The sequence below is a fragment of the Nomascus leucogenys genome, chromosome 14 (assembly GCF_006542625.1).
Source record: "Nomascus leucogenys isolate Asia chromosome 14, Asia_NLE_v1, whole genome shotgun sequence".
NCBI lineage: Eukaryota > Metazoa > Chordata > Mammalia > Primates > Hylobatidae > Nomascus > Nomascus leucogenys.
This window is the reverse complement of record NC_044394.1, coordinates 25,820,503-25,839,488: the sequence shown is the minus strand read 5'-3', so window position 1 is coordinate 25,839,488 and position 18,986 is coordinate 25,820,503. Positions and strand designations below refer to the sequence as shown.

Genomic DNA, 18,986 nt, shown 5'->3' with positions numbered 1-18,986 from the left:
AAATAAATAAATAAATAAATAATTACATACTCTTTGCATAGCTATTCAAATGCAAAAAAAAGTAGAAAGGATAATTGGGGACTATTAATTGAAATACTATATAGCGATAACATTGAATGAACAGTGAACAACTACATGGAACAACTTGGATGAATTTCACAAACATAATGTTGCAAGAAAGAAGCCAGACACAAAAACATTATGTATCTCTATTATTTTATTTATATCCTGTAAAAACAAGTGAGTTCTTGTATTTAGTAGACTGGGTAATAGCTACCTTGAGGTGACTAGTGGTTGGAATGGGACACAGTAGAGGCTCCTGGAATGCTGATACTGATTTGTTTCTTGATTTGGTTGCTGGTTGCATAGATGTGTTTACCTTAAAATTTTGAGCTGTGCCCTTAGATCTGTGCCGTCTTTTGTATGTATGTTTATTATACTTCAATAAAAAGAGAAAACTGTATGAAAGATTAAATATCATGCAGCCATTAAGGGTTCTATTTTCAAAGATTATATAATGATTGAGGCAGGCCTAACCGTTAAAAAGAAAAGATTGTAAGAAATAAGTCAGAGTGTAATCTCCACAATGCAGTTATTTTTGGGAGGATTGAGGTTTTTTGTTTTGCTTTTTTTTTTTTTTTTTTGAGATGGAGTCTCACTCAGTTGCTCAGGCTGGAGTGCAGTGACATGATCTGGGCTCACTGCAGCCTCTGCCTCCCGGGTTCAAGTGATTCTCCTGCCTCAGCCTCCCAAGTAGCTGGGAATATAGGTGTGCACCACCATGCACAGCTAACTTTTGTATTTTTAGGTGAGATGGGGTTTTGCCATGTTGGCCAGGCTGGTCTCAAACTCCCGACCTCAAGTGATCTGCTTGCCTTGACCTCTCAAAGTGCTGGGATTATAGGCGTGAGCCACTGCACCCAGCTTGAGTTTTTTTTTTTTTTTTTCCTTTGTGCCTTTTTGTTACTCAGTTTGCCTAAAATGAGTACATACTTCTTTTATAGGTAGGAAAATTAAAAAGATCCAAAAGGGACCAGGTACAGTGTCTCATGCCTGTAATTCCAACACTTTGAGAGGCTGAGACGGGGCATCTATTGAACCCAGTAGTTTGAGACCAGCCTTGGCAACATAGGAAGAACCCATCTCTACAGAAAAAGTTTAAAATGAGCTGGGTATGGTGGCCCGTACCTGTAGTTGCAGCTACTTGGGAGGCTGAGGTGGGAAGTCAAGGCTGCAGTGAGCCAAGATTGCACCACTGCACTCCAGCCTGGGCAACACAGACCTTGTCTCAAAAAAAAAAAAAAAAAAAAAAAAAAAAAATGTGCGGGGACACACACACACACACACACACACACACACACAATTTGTTTTGCTTCCCTAGAGACTATTATATATGGCATTTCACGTCAACTTTTGATATACACTGTAATTTTCAATGACTATTTTGTAGAATATACTTTAAAATATGGAGTCCTAGATTAGACAAAATCATCCATATGTAACTTCAGCTGTGAAGACCAACAGTGAATGTCTCTGTTCTAAGATAACAAAAAGCTGCGTTAGTAATTCTTATGGGACTACCACACTATTGCGTAGTCATAAGCTTTTGGTTACAACACAAACTCTGGGAATAAATCAAACAACTAGTGCAATTCAGTATAATAGGATTATTCTTGAGTCTAAAATTAGTATGTTACTACTCTGGATCGTTGAACCTTTATCTTCTCTTTGAGACAGTCTCACTGTGTCGCCCAGGCCCAAGTGCAGTGGTGCAATCTCAGCTCACTGCAACCTCCGCCTCCCAGGCTCAAGTGAGTCTCCCACCTCAGCCTCCTGAGGAGGTGGGACTACAGGCATGTGCCATTATGGGTGGCTAATTTTTTGTATTTTTTTGTGGATACCGGGTCTCGCTGTGTTTCCCTGCCTGGTCTCAAACTCCTGGGCTCAGTCTGCTCACCTTGACTTCCCAGAGTGTTGGGATTACAACCATGAACCATTATGCGTTGGCCATTGAGCCTTTGTGGTTGGCCATTGAATCTTTTTATCTTAAACCACATTGTTGCCTAGGATTATGTGTTTTGGTATTTGAAATTTTCAGTCTTGAAAGAATTTGTGAAATGTAAGTTTGACTATAACACTTCCCTTTTATGCCTTTCTTAGTTTTGTAAGCATATCAGTAGTCAGAACTACTTGCGTAAAAAGTTGATAAGTCATTATAACATCTCATAGTCATTATAGGAGAAATTCTACAATTTAATCTTTATTGGAATGAGTTGTATATTTGATTTTGTAAAGTTTCCTTTTTCATTGAAACATAAATTATTATCACCAAGCCAAAATTATCTTTCCCATTCTGTGTTTTATTAATTTTTAGTCGAAAAGCAGTACTTTCTATCATTTAAAAACAAATTTTATCAGTTTTAATAAAATGTTTTAGTGCTTTGGGATGACTTTGTCTTTGGTCATTGTAGCACTTAAAATGTGTGTCTTTGTTCTTTGGAATTTGATTCTTTTAAATGGGAGAAAAGTTGGAAGTTTCTAGATAATCTTAGGAAAAACTCTTAAAAATCTTTTAGCCATGTATAATGTAATTATTCCTCAATAATTCAGCACTTATAAATTCTGGAGAAAAGCATTCCTTTAGGGTAGGAGTAGAAGGAAGATGAGTCTTATTTCTACATTCCTACTTTTGGTTTGTCTCTTGCATGAACCACACCATTATTCACTGAACTCAATCAATAACCACTTAATGCCTGGTGTCCTATTTCTCTAATGTGAAACATATACTTGCTTCCACATTGCATTTTATAAATGAAAACATGTTTATTGAAGAAAATTTAGGAAGTAATACTTCCTAAATTCGTGAAAAATTTTTTCGTGAAGCAATATTGGCTTCTAAGATTAAAATAAGTTTAGTTCTTCATTAGAATTTGTTTTGCCTCTTTTAAGGCTCATGCAGCCAACCTCCTTTCCTACTTCCAGGATTTCTATGTCAGTATCTGTCCTATATCTGTTCCTTTCAGAGGATAGACAGACTCAGATCTACTTGAAGTTTTAAAGTAATTTCCTTTCCCCTTTCTGCTCCTTATACTTCTGAGGTATGTGGCGTGCTTCCATTAGTGACATGGTTCATAAGGTCATGATTTTCAGTTTGAATGCAAATCATATTGAGAATTTAGGAGAAAATGGTAATGACTTGTGAAGAAATAGTTTCATTTAAGAAAGATCTTTAAATGCTCTTCACTTGCTTTTATACCCAGATATTTATAGTGTGTTTTACCTTAAAGGTCTTGGATTGGAATTTATAAACTTGGAGTTCTTGCCCTAATATGTAAAATGAATTTATACTTTTGAGAAAAAAAGTTTAATGTTTGTGTAATAATATATCTCTATATAAAATTCATTAAATCTTTTAGCATTTAAAAGTTTAAATGGCTGAATTTCTATAAAAAGAATTACTAAAATTATTTTGTGAATGTTTCTGCTGTTTCAGATCAGTAGTAATTTCACTTCGTCTTCTTCCAAAACTATTTGGTACTTTTCAGCAGTTTGGGAGCAGTTATGATACACACTGGATAACAATGTAAGTAAATAAAAGAAAGAAAAGTATTTATTTTAAAGATGTTTTTCTAATTATAGTTATCTAAAGGTTTTGACTAACCTACAAGCTTTTACTCTGTACTAGGAAAATTTGAGTTTCATGTGGTTTGTTTTCTTAGATTTCTCTGCCACTTACCCCTGTGGAGATTATATCCTGATGAGTAGGAAAATCTGTGTTTTGTTTTCTTTGGAGTTTGAGAACAGTACTTTAGCAGTTAATACTCCAATTTTAGGGAGATTTTTAGTGTATGCAGCTACGGCAGAGTAATTTTGAAGAAGAGCCACACTAAAGTAAACTCTGGCATGCCTTTAATTTTTCCTATTTCTAGGAATTGGCTGTAGACCTAACGTCATGTTTGGGGTAATCTTGACACTACCCTATTACAGGTTGCGTATGCCTAATCTGAAAAATCTAAAATCTGAAATGCTCCATAATCCAGCATTTTTGGAGCATCAGTATGACACTCAAAGGAAATATTCATTGGAGCATTTTGGAATTTGGATTTTTGGATTAGTTATGTTCAACTGCTATGCATTCTGCGAATATTACGGAATCTGAAAAAATCTGAAACACTTGTTGTCCCCGGCATTTCAGATAAGGGATATTCAACTTGTACTCCTTTACATTTATGGAGAACTTATGATTAATGAATGTTAAAATAATTCTTCCAAAGGTAGAACTTTTATGTGAAATCGACCCCATGTTTTGGTAATAAGTCTAGAGAAAGTTATCTACCACAAACAATACATTGAAAAGATGTGTTGTATACTTTATTCTAAATAAGCTTTTGGAGAAATTTCAGAGACATTTGAATTTTAGGGAAAATTCGACTTGTTTAAGGATTGATTTGTGAGATCAAGTTCTCAATTCTAAGCTTAGGTGGTAAGAACACTTGTTTGCTTTCACAATGGTGTATCACTTTTACAGTTCTTGGAAGTCTGCACTATAATTCCAGATTGGATGAAGTTAGTTCTTCTGAGTCATATACCTTGCTTCTTATTGTTCTTTTAAAGGGAATATGTTTGATCTGAACCTTTATTATTATTTAGAAGTATCTTAGTCTCTTTCTTTGGTTAGTACTACAGTAAGAATCCAGTGAAGTTTCTATTTTTGCAAGGAAGGTCCTTCAGCTTCCAAAAGGAGGGGTAGGGGAAAGCATTTAACATCACTGAAGAATAGTGTGAGCCATTTTTCATTGCCTCTTTCTATAATTTTTAAGTGGCTGAATTTCAAAATTCTAATGCAGTAAAGGCAGTCATTTGGTGCTAACATGGGCGAGCAGGTGTCATTATAGTCAGTGGAGGTGGTTCATATTAAGGAGTAACTTTCTTGTATAGAAGGGGCAGTCTTTGAATATTCAGTTACTTAATCAAGTACCTGAACCTAAATATATTGAGTTGAAACTCTTTTAGTTTGTGCCTTAAATTAAATGTAAATAAGCTTAATTAAGGAAAATTCACAGGGTTTCCATTACCACAAGAGATTGGTATCCTAAATCTCATAAACTACATCACTTAAAAGAACTCTAAGCTCCTGTGATTATTTGACATCAGTAACAACAAAAGCTATCATTTATTGTGAATCTAGTATGTATAGCAGCACTCAATATTTAGTACATATTATCTCTTAAACTCATTCTAATGGCCCATTGTTTAAAATTGGAAACTTATCCTTGACTCTTTTAATAAACCTTCAAGCAAACAGACTTCCAGAGGTCAGCTTACTTGCCCGAAGCCATGTTGTAGCAAGTATATTGGAGCTGGCTTCAAACCCAAAGTCTTTCTTCTTTCTACCACTTGACCTTTATTTAGTGATTAGCAAGGTGAAAGTAACTTCTATTTAAAATATGGCTATAACAGAAACATGATGTAAATTACATGGAACTCACAGAATTTTAATACTTCTGCATCTGTACATTTTAGCAGATAAATTGCTAATAGGTGTTATATGAAATACATTATGTTAATTATGAAAGTTATGGACCCTGGGATCTCTGAATGTATATGCCACTATTTGTGTTTTCATTTTAGTATTTCTACATTATTTTGGAACTCAGTGCTGGGTATTTCTTTGATTTAAAAAAAAAAAATTTGTTCAAAAATATAAGCAAATTAACAACAAAAGATATATGCAGTAAGTTTATTGTGTGCCTTCTGTATGCCAGATATTGTGCTAAGTAATGACCAAAGCACATAGTATATCCTTATATGAAATGGTATCATATTACTTTTAATGTTAACTCAAATTAGTCATTGATAATAGCGCTTTCACAGGCATTTTGAGATTAAAAACTTACAAAGATACTTTAAATTCATAAAAATGAAGGAATGTTGCTTTATATCTTTTCACCATTCAAATATAAATAAAATGGGTATATTTTTGGTAACTAAAATTTTACATTTGAAGATTTTTTTAGATTTGCATATTTACTGTCATAGCATAGATTTATTCTCTTACCCTGCCCACTTTAAAATTATTTTTTCTTTTATTTGGGCCAGGTGGGCAGAAAAAGAACTGAACATGATGAAGCTTTTCTTTGATAATTTGGTATACTACATTCAAACTGTGAGAGAAGGAAGACAAAAACATGCACTGTAAGTACATCTCAACTGGGTTAAATACAGTTGTGTGGATTGTCTTTCCTTTGAAAGATGATTTTCCAGTGTTTTAACTTTTTTTCATATAATAAGTAATTGTAACAGAAAATTTTATTTGTATAAAATTATGCAAAGGCTGCTAGAACTTTTTAAGCTGAAAGATTCTTAGGAGGTTACTCTTAAATTCTTAGGTAAATGTAGCTGACTCACTTTTCGGGGTTGGTTAACTTTCACTATTGAGATTTGTTCAAAGATATTGTTTTTAGGAATCAAAAGTAAATACATTTTTTCAGAAACCATGGATATGCTTGTTTTAACATTTTAGAGCATTGATTCTAAAATTTGTAAAGATTTACTTCAAAAATAACATTTAACATAGTTAATTTAAAACATTTTATTATAGTTGCATACTAGTATTAGAAAGTTTAGGACGTGTGGAAGGTTTTAAAACTGGTGGTATATCATTAATATTTTCTCATTACATCAAAATATTCTCTGGATATATTCAAGTGATTTGGGACAAGAATTGGTAGCAGTGGATTGGTGGTGGTATAGCTGTATTTGAAGCTTCTTTAAGGAGATGCATAGGCGACTCAGAAGATTTCTGCTGGTGAGCTGATTGTTATGGACTGATGTCCATGTTGAGGAAACCAGTTCAATGCCACTACTGCCATATTAATGAAGAGGAGGAGGAGTCACACTGTGATTGAAAAAATCACATAGAAAACTTCCACAAAGGTGGAAACTAAGCAGACTGTAGAAGTGTTCGGAAAAGTCATACACCTTTAAGGCATGCATACTTCTAAAAATAAATTTACTTATTTCCCTGCACAAATCAGTTACTTCTCTAGATTTTATTTTTACTGTGTCCTTTAGGGTGCAGCTGTCCTCCCACTTGCCTAAAACTTGAGACTTGAGGCATTTTTGTACTCTTATTTCCAAACATGAATAATGATGACGATGACAAAAAAGCCAGTGTTCATTGATATTTACCAGTGTGTCAGATATCAACTACTTTAAGATATACAACAACCCATTTGAGACAGTCTTACTTTACAAATGAGTATACTGAAGCTATGTGATATGACAACTTGTCCAACGTCACACATAAAGAATAGAGCAAGCTTCTGTACAGTCTGTTTCTGTTATAGAATTTGTATTTGTAAATGCTACATTATACTGCCGTTATTCTCTACCTTTTTGTTAAAATATGCTCCATGTCTTTTCACAAGTTGACATTTCCACAAACACTACTTTTGTCCTTATAACTACCTCTAATTTAGTCTCCTTGCCTCAGTCTTCCCATATGCTGGTTCATTCCTTCTGTCTGTCAAATTAGGAAGGCAGTATGGTACTGGTGGGAAGCCCATGGGCTTGAGAATCATGCAGACCTAGCTCTAGGTTATTAATCTATTATTTTAACCTTATTTCATTTATTTACCCCTCTAATTCCAATTATTTACCTTATAAGTGTTTGTAAGAATTTAATGAAATGAGACAGTGAATTGTACCTGGCACATAGGTTATCTACAAATTGTAGTTACCTGGTTAAAACAAATAATATAGCATATGAAAGATACAAGAATTCTGTCTCTTAACCCCATCCAGAGATTCTTCATGGCATAAAAAATAAAATACCAGTCTCTTCAGCTTAGTATTCTGGGCTGTCTATGAACTAAACTCAAACTTTCCAGTATTATTGTTGAATTTTTTTTTGACAGTTTATTCTACAAGCTTATCAAATTATTTCCGGGTGGTATTTCTATTTACTGTATTCCATAGCTTTGCTTACAAAGTTCCCTCTATACAGGATGTATTATTTTAAAATTATGTTAAAATTCTAACTGTTATTCCAAGTCAGTATCCTTTTTTATTCCTATTGAAGCAGAGTTTGAGGATAATGGTGGCCTCTTGAATCCGAACATTATGTTTATGCTCTATAAAAATCATAGGATCACCAGGCATGGTGGCTCATGGCTGTAATCCCAACACTTTGGGAGGCCGAGGCAGGCGGATCACCTGAAGTTGGGAGTTCAGGACCAGCCTAACCAACATGGAGAAACCTTGTCTCTACCAAAAATACAAAAAAAAAAAAAAAAAATAGCCAGGCATGGTGGCGCATGCCTGTAGTCTCAGCTACTCAGGAGGCTGAGGCAGGAGAACCACTTGAACCCAGGAGGTGGAGGTTGCAGTAAGCCGAGATCGCACCACTGCACTCCAGCCTGGGCAACAAGAGTGAAACTCTGTCTCAAAAACAAAACAAACAAAAATCATAGGATCAACAAAGAGCAGAAATAAAACCACACATGACCCACATTTTTATTAGGAGATAGGGAATTAATTACTTGTCAGCAAAGAAATAAACACTAGGTTATAAAAGAGCTCCCACCACAGCCATAAGCCTGTGGACTTGAAGAGGAGGACTTGAGAGGCATAGTGAAAGGGGAATGGAAGTCATAAAGTGAATCATGCTCATAAAGAGAAAGTCCAACATTAAGTATCAAAAAGGAACATAGGTCTGAGACTTAGTTGTTCACTTCATTGACAACAGTGAAGTTACTTACTTTGTTAGTGGAATCAGAGGTGAGCAAAGCATTGCTTCTGTGGTGAAAAAGGAGTAGGGCTCCTTGGAGATGTGTTTTATGTGTTTTTAGGGTATACTAGAATAATCTTTCCAACCTTTCAATCTGCCTTGTTGGCTGCCATCCTAGGAGAATAAAACTCTTAGAATAGAGAGATGTTGTCTGGACTATTTTGATATAATTTCCCTATTCCTTCAGGGTGTAAAACAAGTGTACATTTGCTACTCTTTGTTCATGCATACTTATTTCAGTATTTTTTTTCCAGTGGAGATTAAAATAGGAAAGTTCTGAAATTTTTCACCGAGGGGGGGAAAAAGATTCTTGTAGCATGAAAGATAATATTTTTATTTTTTCATTTTGTAATTTTTGTTTTTTGCTTTTATATATTTTTTTTAAGTTTATTTTATTTTTTGATGGAGTTTTTGCTCTTTTGCCCAGGCTGGAGTGCAATGGTGTGATCTCAGCTCACTGTAACCTCCACCTCCTGGGTTCAAGTGATTCTCGTGCCTCAGCCTCCCGAGTAGCTGGGATTACAGGTGCCTGCCACTGCACCCAGCTAATTTTTGCTTTTTAGTAGAGACAAGGTTTCACCATGTTGGTCAGGCTGGTCTTGAACTCTTGACCTCAGGCGATCCACCCACCTCCACCTCCGCCTCCCAAAGTGCTAGGATTACAGGCATGAGCCACTGCGCCCGTAGTATGTTCTTAAAAGGACATATTACGTGTTTCTTGAATCCAGTGCCCTCTAGAGAAAATCTTGTCTGCGGAGGCTACAAAGAGATTTTCTTTTAAGGCAGTAATCTGTTATTAAAGTTTCATATCTTTGGGGAGACTATTTTTGTCCTGTATTTCCTGTGATATCAGAAGCCATGGACAAGCCCATGAGAATTTGTCAATATTGATACCATCTTTGTGTGACATCCCAAGACATTTTTCTCACTGGTGGTTTCAGCAGCCCATAGGATCCTGATGGAATCCACAGAGATCTTTGAAGTGCAGCATCAGGGGCTATACTATGGGAGTACAAAGGGACTAGACCCATGCCTTCAGGGTTATGAGTCCCTTATTCTGAGATGCAAGTATAGGGGAAGAATTATTTCAGATGTAAAGGCACTTAGTAAAGGGCAAGACTTTATTCTCCTTTTATGTTTGATTGATGTCCCCTAGACAAGGCAAGAGGATATAGTAACGTAAAACCGCAGAACTGATGGGTCCTACAACTCATTTTTGAATTTGTACTCAAGGCCTCTGCTACAAAATCTCTTGTTCTTTAACTTAAAAACCTTAGAAGCCCTTAAGAGCTAGCTGTTCTTGAATTTTATCTGGGATGCCTTGTAGTCTGAGAGTTGCTTATCAGATTTCCTCTCCCCTACATCTCGTCATATGTATTTTCACCTTTACAAAGGTCAGTGCAGCATTAATGAGGCAAAAGTTATTCTTTTCTTTACCAGCGTTAATAAGAGACCCTAAAGAGCAGCAAAGGCATGTCCAGTGAACTCAAATCTTCAGAAAATGTAAGCTTTAAAACTTCAATAATGAATTTAGTGCAGTTTTGGGAAGCCAATTTTGGGATGCTGTTAAAATTTTGCTCTTACTTGTGGATTACAGGACATTGAATTAAGATGCCCAGGCTGGGCACAGTGGCTCATGCCTGTAATCCCAGCACTTTGGGATGCCAATGTGGGCGGGTCACCTGAGGTCAGGAGTTGGAGACCAGCTGGCTAACATGGTGACACCGTATTTCTACTAAAAATAAAAAATAAAAATTAGCTGGACGTGGAGGCATGCACCTGTAATCCCAGCTCCTCGGGAGGCTGAGGCAGGAGAATCGCTTGAACCCAGGAGGCGGAGGTTGCAGCAAGCTGAGATCACACTACTGCACTCCAACCTGGGCGAGTGTGAGACTCCATTTCCGCAAAAAAAAAAAAAAAAAAAAAAAAAAAAAAAAGCCTTTTGACCCTCTTCATGCTAGGTTATAGATCAGAGCATAGACCAGCCACTGTTTTATGTTGGCAAAGCAGTTTGGGCAGTTGATCCACAATCTGCCTTTTGATCTGTAACACAGCGATAACAGCTTATTATTGACCTAGTTTCATTGAGTGCTCAAGTACTTGAACTAGAATGTGATATTATAGACACAGTTAAATATGCAGTTCACTGGGGTTGCTAAAGGAAAGGAATCCTTTTAAAATGCAAACCTGGGCCAGGCATGCTGACACCTGTAATCCCAGCACTCTGGGAGGCCAAGGCAGGCAGATCACTTGAGGTCAGGAGTTTGAGACAGCCTGGCCAACATGGTGAAACCCCGTCTCTACTATAATAAAAATAACAAAAATTAGCCGGGTGTGGTGGTGCACGCCTGTAATCCCAGCTACTCCAGAGGCTAAGGCACGAGAATCACTTGAACCTGGAAGGCAGAGGTTGCAGTGAGCAGTGATTCTGTCACTGCACTCTAGCCTAGACAACAGAGTGAGACTCTGCCCCCCTCCCTGCCCCAAACACACAAATTTTTTAAAAAGCAAACCTGATGATTACCTCCACCCCAAACATGGTCCCCTCACCCCCACTCACCAGCACTCCTCCCTGACTTCGTTTTCCATCTCTTCTTTCTGACGTTGGGGCCGACCACAGTCTGTCTCTTGTTGATCTATTCAGACTCATCTCCTATCCTACCTCACTAAAAGTTGCTTCTTTAAAAGTTTCAAAAGCAACTTTTTTATTAAGCATCAAATTTTATGCATGTGAATTATAATTATTTAGATTTGAAATAACATTCAAAAATGCAAATTTTGTATCAACTCTACTTTTCATGAACTAAATTTATGGAAATATTATTTTATTAGTGTTTCTTGGGTACAGAATATATTACCACTAAAAGGACCATGATATGAAGTATGTACTTTTTAGATAGAGATGGTGTTTTTTACCTGTTGCCTATTCTAATTTATGTGTGTATTACATACTTTTAAAATGACATACTTCCTCTGCTTCACTGTTGAATTTTTGTGTGCTTTCTTACGTAATTTGAAAGGAAACTTTGTTATAGTTTCAAGATTTGTGTAATTTATTAAATAGTATAAATTTGTTTTTTGTTTTGCCTTTATAAACTTCTTTTGTGTAACCAAAGATACATAGTTAAAATAATTATGAATTATTAAAACAATTTTTGGTATAAGTTATGCATAGGACCACTAAATTTTTAAAAGTAATTAAGAAATAGGATATTTAATTATTTTAATAACTTTTAAATTATAGGTACAGCCATAGTGCTGAAGTTCAAGTTCGCCTTCAATTCTTGACTTGTGTATTTTCAACTCTGGGATCACCTGATCATTTCAGTAAGTTTTTTAATCAGTACTTTTTAAAAATCTGTTTTGACTATTGGAAGAACTAAATTTACTCTTCTGATTTCTGCAGTTTTTTTTTTTTTTTTAGTTTAATTTAATTTTGGAGTCAGTGGGCACATGTATGTTTGTTACAGGGGTATATTGCATACTGGTGGGGATTGGGCTTCTTGTGTACCCATTACTCAAATAGTGAACATTGTACCCGATAGTTTATTTTTCAACCCTTGTCCTGTTCCTGTCATATCCCCTTTTGGAGACCCCAGTGTCTATTAGTTTCATCTATATGTCCATGTGTACCTATTGTTTAGCTCCTGCTTACAAGCAAGAATGTACGGTATTTGGTTTTCTGTTTCTGAGTTAGTTCACTTAGAATAATGGCCTCCAGTTCCATTTAAAGGACACGATTTCATTCTTTTTTTATGGCTGCTGCAGTGATTATTCTTAATACATTTATAAATTATACCAACATTCAGATAATTTATTAAAATAATTGGGATTGTTTGCATTTTAAATAAATTTTTAAAAATTTTAGTTCTATAAGACCTTTTCTCTTTTTTTTTTGAGACATGGTCTCACACTGTCTCCCAGGCTGGAGTGCAGTGGTGCGATCACAGCTCATTGCAGCTGTTGACCTCCCCGGCTCAACAGTCATCTCACCTTAGCCTCCTGAGTAATGTGGGACTACACATCACAACAGCCAGCTAATTTTTTTTTAAATTTGCATAGAGATAGGGTTTCACTGTGTTGCCCAGGCTGGTCTCAAACTCATGGGCCCAAACAGTCTTCCTGCCTTGGCCTCCCAAAGTGCTAGGATTACCAGCATGAGTCACTGCACCTGGCTGACTGCATCTTTTATTATTTTTGCTTATAGAATCTTGCTTTCCCTTTGGTTGGAGATAGGTATTATTTATGTATTGTTATCAGGGCTAATCTTTTGAAAATTACTTGGCTTTATGGGTGATGGAGACATTTAGAGACCCCAGTTTTATTTAGTTTGACTTTAAACTCAGTTTCGTTAACAGTTAATTTTTTAAAAGTAGAGCTTGGTCTGTTATATTCAGATTGTGTACCATATCCAAATCCATGTGGTTATAGATGGTCTCACAAGAGAAGAACGAGCTTGATTTCTATTAGCCAAAGCTCCTTTTTCCTTCATATACTGACTGTCATCCTTTACTCTCTACATTCTTCTTTTTCTGTGTGTCAGTGTCAAACCTTATTTTTTAGAAGAACATTGTCTCTGTAACTGTGGTTAGTATATTGTCAGCCTGATGGGTGTCTTGCTAGGAGTTGTCATGACTCTTTTCAAGTCCATACGTATGCTTGAGATATAGTGTGTTTATCTTATTATTTAAAGTCTGTTATTTCTTTTTTCTGTTCAAACTATTTGTAACAAATGCCACCAACACTGGGATAACAGATTTCAAAAATAAGCTACCTCATTTTGGTAGGAAATTTCTCTTTTGTGTTATTACGTCATTTATTGACCCATTATGACTGATAACATTCAAGAAATAAGTAAAATACAGCAAAACCAATCTATAGGGAGAAGTCAAACAAACACATATAGTCAACATAGATACTATGAACATTTACGTTTCATATTGATTATACACAATATAGATTCTCTGTGAATTTACAATAGATAATAGCTACTGCCCGGATAGTATCAAATCTAAAACTTCACTTCTCCCACATCATGGCTGTTCTCCCGCCCACTTCACCTGCCCTCCAAGTGATCCTCCCACCTCAGTCTCCAGAGTAGCTGGGACCATAGGTGCACATCACCATACCTGGCTAATTTTTTGTTTTTTTTGAGACGGAGTCTCGCTCTGTTGCCCAGGCTGGAGTGCAGTGGCGCGATCTCGGCTCCCTGCAAGCTCTGCCTCCTGGGTTCATGCCATTCTCTTGCCTCAGCCTCCCAAGTAGCTGGGACTATAGGTGCCCACCCCCACGCCCAGCTAACTTTTTTTTTTTTTTGTATTTTTAGTAGAGACGGGATTTCACCGTGTAAGCCAGGATGGTCTCAATCTCCTGACCTCGTGATCCGCCCGCCTCGGCTTCCCAAAGTTCTGGGATTACAGGCGTGAGCCACGGCGCCCAGTGTAATTTTTAAATTATTTGTACAGAGTCTCATTATGTTGCTCAGCCTGGTCTGAAATTCCTGGGCTCAAGCGATCCTCCTGCCTTAGCTTCCCAAAGTGCTAGGATTACAGGCCTCAGACCACTGTGCATGGCTGGTTGTACTTCTCTTATTGGCACAGTTCCTGTTACCCATAACAAAGTTACTCCAAAGTTATATGTAATTACATCCAATATTTTGATACTGATTTTCAATATGACAATAACTATAGTCTTTTAAAAAAACAGTAACAAAATTGTATAAGTTGCCCATTGAATGTGGACTGGTGATTCAGCCAATTATGGATATACTTCTGTTTTTTTTATTTAGTTGACTGTAATTAACCTGGATACTGTTTATCTTGTTCTCCTTAATTAATGTGTTTAAGTTCTGATATATACTAAAATTGTTTTGGGTTTATTTATATTTGCTCCTATGGTCACAAGTTCTCAGAACAAATCATCTACACATTAACTGTTTCAGTGAGAAACTGATAGGATAACTTTTTTTTGATAAAACTCTTTAGACTGATACTGCTACTAGGGTGAATATTTCTGAGGAATTTTTCTTTATTTTGTCATTTCATCTACTTTTCCCAATAAAAGAAATTTCTTATGATGGTACCATACCATCATGCCCCTTCTGGTTCTAGGGCACCACCCAGGGTTTGGAACCTCTTAAAATGTACTTCAGAAATCCCTGGGATGCTTTGTTCTAACCTTTTGGACTGTCTAATTTTTTTCATATTCGTACTTGTGGTTGCCTATAATGCCTTCCATTTTGTTCTGAATAGTTTATCTGTCTTCTGCCACACTCGGGCATCCTTTAATAATACTTGGGTACAATACAGATTTTCTGTCATTAGCCTGACTCCCTAGTTGATTATGTCCTCTAATATGTTGCTGTTTTCTGTTTTAGGCAGTTTCCTTTTGCTTTCTTCATCATAAGGGTCCTTTTCTCGTTTTTTCTTTTTCTTTGTTTTGTTTTGAGACAGAGTCTTGCCCTTGTCGCACAGGCTGGAGTGCATTGGCATGATCTTGGCTCACCACAACCTCTACCTCCCTGGTTCAAGCGATTCTCCTGCCTCAGCCTCCCAAGTAGCTGGTATTATAGGCATGTGCCACCATGCCCAGCTAATTTTTTGTATTTTTAGGAGAGACAGGGTTTCTCCATGTTGGTCAGGCTGGTCTCGAACTCCCGACCTCAGGTGATCTGCCCACCTCGGCCTCCCAAAGTGCTGGGATTACAGGTGTGAACCACCATGCCTGGCCTCCTTTTTTCATATTTTACAAAAATAATGCTTACTTATCTCCTGTATACAGAGAATGACCTTTGAACATGGTATACGCTCTATAATACTCAACCCTTACCACTGATTCTTCAATTTTTAGGATTACCTCCCCCAATCATTTTTACTATTATACAGATGTGCTCTTGTTTTAGGGAGAAGAATTTTCTTCTAAATGGGTTGTTTGAGAATACTTCATAAGTTGTGTATTTTTAGGTGATTTACATATGGGTTATCTTAAACTACATTTTAAAAACATAAATTATGTGAAAATTCTTATTAAATACTTGTAAAAGGCTGTAAGTTATCTCCTTTGTGTTTCTGGCTATATTGGTGTTTCTGGTACATTCATTTAGGACCAAAATGTTGTATGAATATGATTTTAAATTTTACAAATAGGATGACATGAGAAATAGTTATTGAGATAGTTTTGTTTTGTTTTGTTTTTTGAGATGGAGTCTCACTCTGTCACCAGGCTGGAGAGCAGTGGTGCAAATCTTGGCTCACTGCAACCTCCGCCTCCCGGGTTCAAGCAATTCTCTTGCCTCAGCCTCCTGAGCAGCTGGGACTACAGGCATGCACCACCACTCCCAGCTAATTTTTGTATTTTTAGTGGAGACGGGGTTTCACCATGTTGGCCAGGATGGTCTTGATCTCCTGACCGCGTGATCTGCCCACCTCAGCCTCCCAAAGTGCTGGGATTACAGGCGTGAGCCACTGCACCCGGCCATATTTTTTTTTGTTGTTGTTTAATAAAAGAGACAGTCTCGCTCTGTCATTCAGGCTGAAGTGCATGATCATAGTTCACTGCAGCCTTGAACTCCTGGGCTCAAAGAGCCTTCCCACCTCAGCCTCCCAAGTAGCTAGGACTAAAGGTGCGTGCCACCCTGCCCAGCTACTTTTTTGTTTGTTTTTGACACGGAGTCTTGCTCTTGTCGCACAGGCTGGAGTGCAATGGTGAGGCCTCAGCTCACTGCATCCTCCACCTCCCAGGTTCCAGCAATTCTTGTGCCTCATCCTCCCGAGTAGCTGGGATTATAGGCACCCACCACCACGCCTGGCTAATTTTTGTACTTTTAGTAGAGACCAGGTTTCACCATGTTGACTAGGCTGGTTCTGAACTCCTGACCTCAGGTGATCCACCCACCTTGTCCTCCCAAAGGGCTGGGGTTACAGGCATGAGCCACCACGCCCGGCCTACAAATTTTTGTTTTTTAATTTTTTGTAAAGACAATGTCTTCCTATATTGCCCAGACTGGTCTCAAACTCATGGCCACAAGTGATTCTCCCACCTCGGCCTCCCAAAGTGCTGGATTACATGTGTAAGCCACTGCGCCTGGATGAGATAGTAAATATTTTATACACTTTTATATAAATAAACTACAGTAGGTCATCAAATAATGTTTTAACATTAATGAGGAAAAAACTGATTCCCGGCCAGGGCCACTGCCTGTGCAGAATTTACACATTCTCCCCATGTCTGCATGGGTTTTCTCTGGGTACCCTGGTTTCCTCCCACATCCCAAAGACATGCACTGTGGATTCATTGGCATGTCTAAATGATCCCAATCTGAATGAGTGTGGGTGTGTGTATGAGGGCAATCTGCAATGGAATGGCTTCCTGGTCAAGGTTAGTTACTGTCTTGTCCTTGAGATGCTAGTCCCTGAGATGCTGGGTTACGATTTGGCCACCCACAACCCTGAACTGGAATAAGCAAGTTGGAAAACGAGCAAATGAATGAATACAAATTGTAACATAGAAATTTGTGAGCTCTGTGATATTCATGGAAATGCATAGCCATAAATGATGTAAAAAAGCGAGCCCGCTAAATTTGTTATTGTTTGTGTTTGAATTGCCTGGTGGTAGAAAGTGCTCCTTACGATGTTTAATTTGTAACATTTAGTCCTTGATTTCATCTACTACCACCACTGATTCGCCAAAAACTGGATAAATAACTATCTTAGTGGTTTGTATTAATCTTTCTTAAATGTATATGTAGCTCACATTTATTCCAGTGTTTAATATTCGAAATGTTAACTTCTAAATAAGTAAGTTTCGTGACTGTTTTTGTTCTTTTTTGAGATGGAATCTTGCACTGTTGCCCAGGCTGGAGTGCAGTGGCATGATCTTGGCTCACTGCAACCTTCACCTCCCGGGTTCAAGCAATTCTCCTGTCTCAGCCTCCTGCGTAACTGGGATTACAGGCACACGCCACCGTGCCCAGCTAATTTTTTGTATTTTAAAAGAGGCAGCGTTTCACCATGTTGGCCAGGCTGGTCTGGATCTCCCAAGCTCAGGCAGTCCACCCACCTCGGCCTCCCAAAGTGCTAGGATTACAGACGTGAGCCACTTCACCCAGCTGCTGTGATTCTTTTTTTTTTTTTTTTTAAATCATAAATATGCTGTAGGAACATAACTCTTCTTTATATCAATTAACATATGGTAAAGTTAGTTTCATTATGCATCATTTCAGTTAAAATTGCAATTTCTAAGAACCTATCTGTGTTAAGTGAGGACTTACTGTACGTACACATGCCTAAGAGAAGTGTAATTTTTTTGTATGTAGTTAATAAAGTATAAAATTTATAATTTTTATCTAGGGTTAAGTTTAGAACAAGTTGACATCTTATGGCATTGTTTAGTAGAAGATTCTGAATGTTATGATGATGCACTCCATTGGTTTTTAAATCAAGTTCGAAGTAAAGATCAACATGCTATGGGTATGGAAACCTACAAACATCTTTTCCTGGAGAAGGTAATTACATTTCTCACAGTTTAATTGTTATTATTTTTCCATGTTCTCTTTTTCATCTCTTGAAATATGAATTCTGTAATGCCTTTTTTTTTTCTTGACAGTTTTTTTAAGTACCAAATGTAATGAATTTTAGCAGTCCTAATATAATTTTTGGTCAGATTGTGCTCTGATTTTGTTGTTTACACTGTTTACCTCTAAATTAATAGTTTATATTTATAAAAATGTTCTATTAGCTACAATAATTTAACAATTAGAAAAACTTTTGAAGGCAGCACCAATTTTCTTAGTGTTTGTTTTTTTAAAATCATCAGTAATATTGTAGTCCAATTTTCAGGGGTGGTGCCCACACCCACGAGTGTGAGAGCTGTTTTCTGTGACTCTTCATTCTTTAAATGACTGTCATTGCAGTCAGTCTTTTGGGCAAAGATAAGCCATTCTCCAGATGTGTAAATTCTGGGAAGGCATATTAGGAAGTGTTGTCGTTATTGTAAAGATGTTCCAATTTTTGTTCTTCTTTACCACATGTCACAGTTCAGGTGACATTTTTCTGAATGAGCTATTCCCAATTGAATTTTGAAACTCAGTGAAAATAATGCAATAAGACTTTTTTATGCTTATTTTTGAGATTATGAAGGCTGTCTGCAAAGTGTGACGTCATCTCCGTGTTGGAACTGAGTATATATATATGAATGA

General features: G+C 37.0%; 1 protein-coding gene across 3 annotated transcripts in view; it reads left to right on the top strand.

Moving 5' to 3' along the window:
- Positions 1-18,986, top strand: part of USP34 (ubiquitin specific peptidase 34) — a 288,791-nt gene that overhangs the window by 137,645 nt on the left and 132,160 nt on the right. For all 3 annotated transcript variants that reach the window (XM_030827871.1, XM_030827873.1, XM_030827872.1), the window contains exons 19-22: positions 3,494-3,583; positions 6,100-6,195; positions 12,036-12,118; positions 18,139-18,293. In XM_030827871.1, coding sequence (XP_030683731.1) covers positions 3,494-3,583; positions 6,100-6,195; positions 12,036-12,118; positions 18,139-18,293 — 424 coding nt within the window. The remainder of the gene's footprint in view (positions 1-3,493; positions 3,584-6,099; positions 6,196-12,035; positions 12,119-18,138; positions 18,294-18,986) is intronic.